The 10,914-nt window shown below is 51.0% G+C and overlaps 4 protein-coding genes across 4 annotated transcripts; 2 read left to right on the forward strand and 2 right to left on the reverse strand.

Annotated features, from left to right (window-relative positions):
- Positions 1-1,906: 1,906 nt before the first annotated feature.
- TGAM01_v209072 (hypothetical protein) lies at positions 1,907-2,577 on the reverse strand (the record flags this gene model as incomplete). Its single annotated transcript, XM_018801975.1, has 2 exons — positions 1,907-2,226; positions 2,283-2,577. The coding sequence occupies 2 exons, from the start codon at positions 2,575-2,577 to the stop codon at positions 1,907-1,909; spliced, it is 615 nt and encodes a 204-aa protein (XP_018664800.1).
- Positions 2,578-3,673: 1,096 nt separating this feature from the next.
- TGAM01_v209073 (hypothetical protein) lies at positions 3,674-4,057 on the forward strand (the record flags this gene model as incomplete). Its single annotated transcript, XM_018801976.2, has 1 exon — positions 3,674-4,057. The coding sequence occupies one exon, from the start codon at positions 3,674-3,676 to the stop codon at positions 4,055-4,057; it is 384 nt and encodes a 127-aa protein (XP_018664801.2).
- A 2,407-nt stretch (positions 4,058-6,464) lies between these two features.
- TGAM01_v209074 (kinesin family member 22) lies at positions 6,465-8,802 on the reverse strand (the record flags this gene model as incomplete). The annotated part of the gene is made up of 2 exons (XM_018801977.2): positions 6,465-8,533; positions 8,592-8,802. 2 exons carry the CDS (start codon positions 8,800-8,802, stop codon positions 6,465-6,467), a joined length of 2,280 nt encoding a protein of 759 aa, XP_018664802.2.
- Positions 8,803-9,211: 409 nt separating this feature from the next.
- TGAM01_v209075 (altered inheritance-mitochondria protein 24, mitochondrial) lies at positions 9,212-10,489 on the forward strand (the record flags this gene model as incomplete). The annotated part of the gene is made up of 3 exons (XM_024550480.1): positions 9,212-9,389; positions 9,462-9,580; positions 9,653-10,489. The coding sequence occupies 3 exons, from the start codon at positions 9,212-9,214 to the stop codon at positions 10,487-10,489; spliced, it is 1,134 nt and encodes a 377-aa protein (XP_024404767.1).
- Positions 10,490-10,914: the final 425 nt, after the last annotated feature.

Below are 10,914 nucleotides of genomic sequence, written 5' to 3' on the forward strand. Positions count from 1 at the left end.
TAGTGTTGGAATCAAGCTTGATATCGGTAAAGCCAAGTTCAGCTCGGGCTGAAGAAGCACACAAGAGAGACTGAAGAGACTCAGTCGAAAGAACAAGTGCACGATCAAGCAAACTCAAGCTTCATTACAGCAACGAAAAACCGTCGAGAAATGAAAAGATCATAAATCATGCCAATGGCGGTTTATTATCACAGTTGCCGGTATTAGCTGTCTATCTGCAGTCAAGAAAAAACTTTTGGATAATGGCACGGCATATTCATGCCGACTTGGTCTTTCCCCACGGGTAGCGACATCTTCTCTTTCCTTCACATATTCTTTTTAAGATTGTATATCTCAACGAGTCCCATTGGGCAGGTACATACGATATGCCGAGAAAATGCCCTCGGCAGTGGGAGTGCTCCTATCACGGTATCCGCACCTTCCCGCAATGGAGCTCTTGCACACCCGTGATTATCTAAAGCGAAGACCCAGACTGAGAAAGTGCTCACGAGCTCAATCGGCTCTTTGCCGTGCCTGGCGGGTCTGATGCGGATATCGGCAAGATGCAGAACATGCCTTGTAATATTAAGGTAGATGCGAGTTGCATCGTGTATCACTGCCGAGTGTATCTGAGCTCACTTCAACCGAGTCATGGTCGCACCCGATCCCGTCCAGTATGCATACTCGGGAGAGATCTAGTTAGTATACGAGATAACCGTGAGTTACATTGCTGGCTGGAGGCAGTAAACGCCCACTATCTCGTCAGGTTTACACGCTCATAGCAGCAGTTTCTAGCAGTGTAACATTACAAGTACCAATTTCTACACCCAGGGTCTACATCCTGCTCACTGAAGAGCTGGGGCCACAAAGAAACAGCATGAGGCTTTGCGTGAACAAGTATTGGGTCGAAGCTAGCTTCCCCTGAGAAATCAAAGCTGAATATAGCCAAATTTAAGCCTCTAAACTACCATTGTTCGGGCTGCTCCACACCCGCGCGCCGTCCACAGAAAAAGTGGTGCTTGGGCGCACAATGAGTACAAGCTGGAGGCAGAGGCAGAAATCGTTGGAAGATCCGTGTGCTCGGGAGCTTCCGATGATACCAACGGGATCGCTAGACGGCCTCTCGCGCCATGTCTGAGGCACACGAGACAATGGCAACAAACACGGGGCAGATCGAGCAGCTTTCGCCTCGCTATACTTCGTCTCGTACGAGCTCAGAGGACTCGCAAATTCAACTACCTGTACTAGAGGTATTCACGGATGTCGCTGTTTATGGACTATTAGCACTCTACATTCATACCAGATCCTGATTGCTTGCAGAGTCCCAGCTCAGCTCCTCCGTGCAGGGGCCCAGTTTCCGTCAAGATCGCGCCTCGCTTCTGGAATCCACGTGGAAAAGAGTGCTAGGCGCAAACATGGTATGCACCCATGTATTTGATGTCACCAGTGAGCCGTGACTTGTCGGCGCATCAAAAGGGGAGATTGGGCTGGGCTGGGGAATCGCAAATCGCAATCATAGGCGAATGCGCGACCTTCTCTTCTTTGATGCTGTCGCCAACAGACCCAGCGTTCTGGCCAGAAAGCGACGGCTAAAGTCGAGACGAAGAATGAATGCAGGGGTTGCTGGACATGCACTGCTGTTAGCATTTTAGCTACAGGAACGAGGCGCCCGCCATGCATCTCCAAGGCACTACCGCAGGTAGCACGACAGCTATCAGGTACAAGTACCACCGGAATGGTCGTGGAGGGGGCCTGATGCGGTTTGGTTTGGGGATGCGCCGATGCAGGACGAACGAGTGGACAAGACAGGGTTGCCGTTGCAAATACGAGTACGGCCGTATCCTGCTGCTGGACTGTCGTGCATGCAACACCGAAAGCTAATTATAGGCAGGCATTGAGCTGCTCGTACGGAGTGCATATACTGTATTCATGCAGACAGCAGCAGACGGAGAGACTCGCAGGTAGACAGATAGCCAGACTGAGTCGCAGCGAATTGGTGTTGCAGTTTGCGACCTGCCGCCGCCCAGCAGAAACAGCATGGCGACCATGCAGGTTTCAATCGATCACGGCGGCCAAGACTCCCGTTTTCAACCAGCCAATGTCGCTTATTGGAAGTTGCGCCGGGCCTGGCCAAGGCAAATCCTGCGAAGCCCGGCTTGGGGCCGGCGACCTTAATTGGCGCAGCCCAGACACCCACAACGGCTCGACCTGGGCCGCGGCCACTCGGGCCACGAGGAAGCCCCTGCGCTAGAGAGTCCGTATTATGGAGCAGAGGTGTTTCATGAAGCCGCAAGAGGGCGAACCTTTTTTGCAAGCAGGATCAGACTCGAGGACTCGAAGACTCGACAGGGGAACATGGCAGATGGGCTGAAGAGGAGATGGAGAACGCAGACAAGGAAGAGAATGAGCAAGACACGAGATACAGAGAGGGACAGGCATGCTGTACCACAGTTTCAGGACATTCAGGCATGGATATGGAGCACCCAGCACGTTCCGGGTCTGTACCTGAAAGGCCTGTTTGTAAGCACCAGACGTCAATTCTGCAGCTGGCTGTCCTCGTCCAAGCTTCTTCGTTTTTCCGTTTTGCCTCCAGCCCATTTCTCATCATTCTACCCGCTAGGTAGCAGTCAATAGTGCTCACGCTAGCCGTCAGTCAACACACTCATCCGTCCGAAAAAAGGCTCAGCATAATCACGACTCTTTAGTCCTGCGCAGCATCAGGAGACGCCTGCATCTGGCAATTCGCCTTATTCCCTCGAGCCCAGCGCCTTACCTGGCATGGAGCTGTAGCCACCCACTACAAGGTGGTAGTGCTCCGCCGTAACCACCTTCTCATAGCGACGTGGGGTCCCCTGCAGCTCATTCAAGCCCTCTGTCAATTAGCGTCCTTAGCGCTGGGGCACCTCAAGTAGCGATACCTCCCAGGCCATCCAGACCTGCCCGTCCGCTGCTCCCGCGCTGTCGCTCGGCCACAGCAGCCTGCCAGGCGACGAGTGCTGCAAGGTCCAGGTACTTGCAGCGCGTGGCCGCCCCCTTGACCCCGGGCCTTTAGTGGCGTGCCGCCTGCAGCGTTGCCACGAGAGTACCGGTACAAGCCCGCGGTGCAGAGTACGGGCTACCTCGTTCCCCGGTGTCATCTCCGCCGGCGACCCTCGTACCTCATACCTCGTGCCTGCTGATCCGTATCGTTGCCCCCGGCCCGCCAACTGACCTTCCACTCTTCTCTCTCTCGTCTCTACCTTCAACTTGAACTTCTTTTTCTTCCCAACTCTTTTTTTCTTCTCTAGTCCTCATACAGCCAACAGGGCCCCTGTAGCTGCAGCTCCCAACCTCTTGTCACTCTTTTTCTTCTTCGCTTCTCTCAACTTATTCAACGGTACTAATACAGACGGAAACCCCAAAAGTCCCCTGCCAACGTACCACTTCTTTCTTTGCATCTCCTTCTTCAAGACCGCTTCTACTTTGACCTTTACCTGATTCTACACTACCTTGACCTGTATTTGATACACACGCGGCTTTTGTTACTGCAAATCCTCATACGAACAAACTCAGGGGACATCTACTCGATCCGAATTCAACACCTTTTGTCTTACACCACCTGAAACGAGCAACAAGAACCTCGAAATACGAACGATACCCGCCTCAGACTCTCCTCTGGTCTTCTCTCGACTTAAACCTTACTTCCACCGCAAACATGGGTCAGAGCCTCTTCGAACGCATCCAGGCTAAGCTGGAGCTCTTCCGCCTTGAGCAACGCTACACCCGTCGCCGCCATCGTCGCTCAACCTTCGTCTCCAATGCCGTCTATGTGGACGGCGAGTACGTTTACCAAACCCCCAACAGCACCGGCTCTTCCTCAGAGTCGTCCAACGCATCCCGCAGCGACGCCCTACACGGCGACCGCGCATCGCCCACTCCTAGATCTCCCATGCACTCCATGTCGCCTGAACCCACGACTCCTACCATGGAGACACTGCCTGAGCGCAAGAAGTTGAACCGCTTTAGCTCAATGCCTGGCTTTGGGTCTCGATCAGAGGAGCAGAGAACAGTTCAGCGCCGAACTAGCATGATTCGGTAAATTGGTTCTGAAACAACAGAAACAAGAATCAGATCATTTTACAAAAAAAGACAAAAATCATTTCATATTGGATGGTGTACGGTTCAAATTACCAGACGACAAGGGCGGAAGATACCATTTGGGAGGCCTTTGGTTACGTTATCCCATGGCAACCCTACGCATCCTAGGATTGTACCGCATGTCGTCTTGACGAATATCACTTGCATATCTTCAGAGTATATGTTTTTTTATTTCACACTCGTTCTACCGCTCTAGAATTACACCCTCTCTGTTCACGAGTCTGGATATGAGTTTTGGTGCCTGGACAGATTTCACTGGATACGCTTCATCGCCGGCTTAAAGCATCCTCATACATTTTTTCTTATATTTCTTTACTCTACTTTTCTTTATTATACGGAGCTGGACGCAGCATATGATATGCCTGCTATGACGGTTGAGCTGAACATATTTCCTCAATACGGTCTTGTACATAGATGCCAAAAGAATTGACGAAAATTTTCGAGATCCCTGAACGCATTACCCTTGATACAGTGACGATGCGGCGCTGCCGGAGCTGTATTCCATACTGCTCACATGATGACCTATTCCCGCATATAGTAGCATGAGAATACCACAACCCGGCAGTTCCGTACCCCGTATCCCACGTGTAAGTCAAAAGCCGCAATACGGCATTCGCCCCAGCTGTCTCCATCTCGGTGACGAAGAGTCAGGAAAGACAGGTAAGCCAACGCCCGCCAATCAGGCCCAGAACACCTTCTTTTCACCTCAGAGCCTCAGAGCTCTTTCGCCGCCGCGTCATGCGCATTACGTAGGTGTCGACGGCCACTACGGCCACCCACGCACACCAAATGGCATGACACTGCTGTATGTCTAGAGATCTTACCAATCAGTACCAATCAGTTCCAAAAGCGGATAATAGCTCCAAATCCAAAGTTCGCCTCTTCTTGTTTTCCCACATGGGAGAGGATGGCTGTGGCTTGGACTAAGGAAGTATCCGATGTCGCGGCGTGCCGAAGGGTCTTGAGACTTGGCTTAGTGTCTGTGAACATTCGTACATGTCCATGCCCGCATATTGTGTGAAGATCGTAGCTATTAGAGAAGCCTCAAGTTTTTTTTTTTTTTTGAAGTGGAAAAGAGTAATGACATGCATTCACTAGAGGTGGCGAGATCATCTAGAATAACACGAAACTCGGATTCGAACAACATTGCCCATCTAAGAGCGCGATAAAATGCCATGTATGGAGATTTTTAATTAAGTTGTCCGCGTGTCTTCGGTCATGAATCGTACAGTATCACATTACTCATTTTCTATTGGCCCTGTGTACTTTGACCCAGATTTGGAGTGATCTGCTTTTTGGTGGATGAGACTTATCTCACATTTTGGGAAAACTTGCTACAGAAGACAAGATTAGTCGATATCAAGGAAGTTTGACAAAGAGTTTACATATTAATTTCCGTTGATTTGCTGACAATTTCAAAAACCGTGGCGAATTGAGTTGTTTTCTGGTGCATGTTTGGGTGAGGCGTCTTGCGTTTTTTTTTTCTTCTACGAGGCGTGGGTTTTTGACAGGTTTCCATGGCCGCGATATCCGGGACGGACTGGGCGAGGGTGGAAGTAGAGGTACTTGGGGCTGCGGGAACAAATGAATCATTTGTATGAGCCGTCTATTATGCGATTCATTGTGGACATGACGTCGGCAGTTACTGGCTAGTCATATATTATTGAGATGTTGCTGTTTGAGGCAGTTGGTAGCGTGACATTGGGTCTAGTAGTTGATACGGTTAATATGCAGTTTCAACTTCATGCATCCCTAGATATAGTACGGTTGATGCGTGTAGGTAGTACGCACTTCCACGTTTAAACCAAACATTAAACAATTGATATTGATAAACTTATACATAATTGAATACAAGTACACTTTTATAATCAAGCCAATCAATAAACCAGAGTGGCCGCAAAAAATCACTTGCCCATCTGAAGCCCCGCTTCACAGCATATAATAGCAAACCCAGTCTAAAATCTAAAGTTATATCTCCATAACGACAAAAGCCAGCGCTAGAATACAACAAAAGGGACGTCACAATCTTATACAATAGTAAAAAGCAGAAGAGCTCAACACAGGCAGTAAACACAAAGACCAGAAGGCAAGATTAAGATCAGGCTGCATGTTATTTCATGGCAAATATCCATTTGATGATGCTCGCTGTTACATGCGCTTCTAAGCCAATTAGCAAAACAGCAGCTATATAAATGTGCTGTTGATCCTCATATTGCTCTGACAACTCCCAACGCCCGTATTATGCGTTCGCAGACGCACATGGCAAATCGCCATTTCCGGTATCCAAGTGTAGCAATACATGCACACCAATTCTATATAAAAAACGCCGCCCATGACTTTATGTGGCTTTATGCCTTCGCTACCAATCCTTCGTATGCGCGGTCTACTGTTCGGCCGCCCAGGCCTGGAATCGTTCGTAGTTGAGACAGCGTCTCAATGTCGCTACCGCCCTCAGTGCTCGCCAGCTCTAGATAGCCTACCAGATCCTGAGCCTTCTTCGCGCCGAATCCTACAAGACCTTGGATTTGAGTTGTGTCCCGTGAGTTGACCACGTCTAGTAGTCGTTGAGTATTAGGTGAATTGTCATCGTCTTCTTCTTCCGTGGGGAGAGTTTTTGGTGCTCTTCTGGCCTTGAGCTTGCTGGCCTTGATCTTTGGCGTCGAAGCTTGACATTCTTCTTCTTCTTCTTCTCCGTCTGCTTCAGCATCATCATCATCTTCCGCCGAGCTCACAGTCTTGCGTCTCGGTTTGCGTTCTCTTCTTCTTTCCCTCTTCTCAGGAGACGATGCGCCCCCTGAAGCCTCTATACGAGCTCGTAGACGTTCAATCTTTCCCATGAGCTTTGGCTGATTGGGGAAATATGGAAGAGCCATCTCATAGGCTTTGAGCGCAGCAGCATCATCTCCGCGCTCTCTGTGATGCCTTGCTGCCAGTAGAAGCCGCAGTCCCTCGGATTTGGCATCTTCTCTCCATTCTTCATTTTCAATCCGCCGCTCCAAAGCTTCCAGCCGTCTTTGAACCGCATCACCGGCCTCTGGGGTAATTTGTGTCCGCCGCAGAGATTCTTCAGCTGCTTCTCTCGCTGCTAGTATCTCGCTGACTTTCCTCTCAACCATAGCCTCAATCTCAGCTGCCGTTACAGTGACAGTTTGCTGTAAAGGTGAAGGCTGTGAAGCTTCCGAAGGTTGCGAGGACAGTGAGGGTCGCGAGGGCTGAGTCACCTGCCGCTGAGGGGTTTGATGGACGATTGGTCGAGCAAGCTTGCTGGGTCGAGAGGTTGATTCTGTGTCGGAGGGCCGCTTCAGCGATGAACGACGGGTCTGGGAAGAGGAGCGAGTCGCACCCGAGCTGATTCTAGGGCCAGAGCTGGTAAGGCCAGAGCTGGTAAGGCCAGAGCTGGTTCTAGGGCGCGCAATTCCTGAAGGCTTTGCCTTGTCTGTATATACGCTAAATGCCTTGACGGGCTTGGCTGCTTCCGTTGGTTTTTCTGCAGTTTTTCCGCTGCTAACGTTGTGAGTATTGATCGCATTGGCCAAGTTTTTCAATGGCTGTCGTTGGTTAGCTGTAGCAGAGTTCGTTCTAGGAACCTGCTTGAAAACGACCTCATTCTCAATCTCGCGGACCTCGATGCGCTTGGCTCGAGAGCTCACGTTTAAGCTGCTAAGAGTATCCAAGTGATAATTTCGCAGTGGTGATAAGTTTAGGATCATAACTGTGATGCCGTTATTCTGACCCAATGACAGAATTCTGGTCATCTTAGACTCGCGATAAGGTATCCTCTTGGCTCCTTGTGATATGGCATCGATACACTGGCTGAGAACAAACAAGCTCTTGTTGATGGCCGCTGATTCCACCATCCGCTCCTTGTCGTTATCGGTCCTGCGATTGTCCTCCGAACCAGCCAGATCAATGGCGGATGCTGTGCTTTCACGAACCATGTTACCGGTTGTCTGCGTCAGCTTGACCCGTAGAATGGCGTGACTTCGACTGCTGAGAGCGTTTAGCTTGGTGGCAGCCGTTACGCGGTGGTTGTTGGCCTCGACATATAGCTTCTCGAAGTCTTTTAGATCTTCGCAGGCTCGCTCTGTCAAGCCCACTACGACAGTCTTGCCGTTGGCCTCTGCACGGAGAGGCAGTCCAGTTGGTGTCCGTTTCTCAGGGGGTTCCAGCAGGTCGTAGACCTTGTCGTTGTAGATCTCGTAGTATGATAGGGCCACCTCCACTACTGTGCTTCCTTCTGACTCCTTCATAATCTTCTTTCCTCTGCGGAACACGCCACTAAGCAGCCGGGGAATGACACCTCGCTCGGCCAGCTTCATCCCTCCTCGCATCGTATGCGTCTTTCCCGTACCGGTAACTCCATACGCGAAGATGGTGACATCAACACCCTGAAATAGCGATTTGAGATGTGGTGCCACTGCTCAGGTTAACATGGATAGTCCAGCAAGACACAAGACGCGTTTAGAAGCTCCCACCTTCCGAAGTAAACAGGGTCTCCTGCGACGTCTCCTGGTCATAGACGCCGTTGAAAGTAAACGAAAACTCCTCGCTCTCGTTGCGCGGATTCGGGATCTTGACAACCGTCGGCGGCTTCTCGGGGTCGACGCTGTCGGTTCGAACAATGATGTCCTTGTCCAGCTCCTTGGACAGGAGAGGCCGCAGCCTGGCGACGACGCGGACCGACATTGGCGGCCAATTGAGTCTGGGGCCGAAGACAAGACAGCAGGCAGCAACCGCCGGGACACGAACTGAGCCGGTGATGATATCGACGCTCCTAGTCCTGCTTAGTGAGCATCTGTCGCATGTGGAATGTGAGATTAATTAGCATCGAGATTGACCGAGTTTTCAGCTGGTACATCCGCAATACGGGGTAAAGCGTTACATAACGAGGTACCCGTCAAGCTATTTCCAGCTGCGTTGTCACGGCAACCGCGCGCGAAGCCATGCTAGGCCTAGTCCATGTCCAGCACTGGGGCCGGGAAAGACCGCCAGGCATTGATTGCGAGAATTGCCGGGATTTTAGCGCCTCGACGGACTTCGCAGCAGCTCGACGTCAAGTTTTCGAGAAGCTCTCACGAGCTCGACAATCGGCACAATGAGGGGCCCTTCGCCGCTGCTACGGACGGCGCGCGCATTGCGCAGCCAGAATTCGGTGCAGTACGTGTGCTGCCAGTGCCGAGGCATCCAGATCAGCGCGACGCCCAGCACTGAGTCGCCGAGAACTGGTGGGGGAGATGCATTTGGCGCAGTCGAAAATCTGCGAGACTCGGCCGGTATGGCGCCACTTCTACGAGAAGCTGTTTTTGCGTATGGCGACACCTAAACTGACAGTTTGTGCTTGAAAGATGCCCGATTCGAGGTCATTGGCTCGCCATACTCGCTGCTCTCGGTTTCTCTCTCGGCTTCACAGAGACTATATACACGACGTGGGACACTGGTCGCAGTGGCGGGGAATCCAGACAATGTAAGAGCGCTGATGATGCGGCCGCACATAAAGGCTGGGATATTGAGATATTGACAAATTGATGTTTCGTAGGCACAATCGACACTGTCGCTGCTAAATCCTCTCTCCCGAGCCCCATTCGGAGTCCCCTTCCTCTACCAGCGCATCTCTGCTACTTCGCCAATTACGGCCTTGATCTCTACCAAAAACCCTAATACCACATTTTCGATTCTACACCTTGATGGAACGACCGACTGGATGGTGACTCAGCGCAATGCTCTGCTGGCTTGGACAGGCCACACCCTGTCTCTCTCATCACGGATTCAAAGGAGACTTTCGGTGGCCCATTGGGGAAGCACATTCGTGACTGGGCGTGGTCTGGCGGCTCTATCGGCGCCTGGGCAGATCTACCAACTACATCTCTCCGAGGGCGAAGAGTTTGTCGCTCATCCCGGCAGCGTGGTCGCATACTCTGTATCAAAGCAGCAGCCTTTGCCTTTTAGATTCAAGAGCGCCAGTCTCCGATTCCAGATCCCGTCTCTGACGTCTTGGATTCCCGAAATGGAATTTATGAAGAAAGTGCGGGGATCAGAAGCCTACAAGTTCCTCGCCCGTGTTTTCTACAGCCTTCGGACCATATCTCGTCGGACAATCTGGGGTGACCGTTTGTTCTTGCACTTCAAAGGGCCCAGCACCATTCTAATGTCAAGTCGAGGCGTGCGCGTCGTCGACACCCTTTCAAACGAACAGGTCAATGAAATTGCCGATGCCCAGGCCGGTACATTGGCGTCTGCACTTGAGCTGTCCAACAAGCCTCAAAGCGTGCAGACTACAAAAGAGGACATCGAATCCGGAATCAAGGTAAAACTGACAAAGGAGGATGGCAAAGTAACATTTGCGGATAAGAAAGATCTGAAAGAGTTTGTCTAAAAAAAAGGAATCAACTTGGGAGACGAAAGAATCGGACGGCGAATAGAGCCATTGCTTGCGGAACAAGCTTGTATGTTGTACATTACGAAAATCACCCTCGGTGATTCAGCTATGGTATCGAGTCACTTTGTTTGCAACACGGAAGATTTGATATATCTAACACGCATTTCGAGCCATGGTGATGGTGTGGTTTGCTGCTGCTGCCACTTGGAATGTGATCAATGCGACTTTTGTGCCTGCGCGCAGACCAATGCTCGGATGTCGTGGCGTTTGCTCTGAGCGCGAAAGCCACGCGCCAAATCGTGGGCGACTGAAGAAAGTTCTCAGGATGCCCTGTTCGTTTTTGTGGAGCACTGTCTTCTTAAACGGGTACGTATGAGACCAAGGGGGTTCAGGACGGTGCTGTCTTGATGTTGAGAAACATC

This window comes from Trichoderma gamsii (assembly GCF_001481775.2).
Source record: "Trichoderma gamsii strain T6085 chromosome Unknown Scaffold_42.2, whole genome shotgun sequence".
Lineage (NCBI taxonomy): Eukaryota > Fungi > Ascomycota > Sordariomycetes > Hypocreales > Hypocreaceae > Trichoderma > Trichoderma gamsii.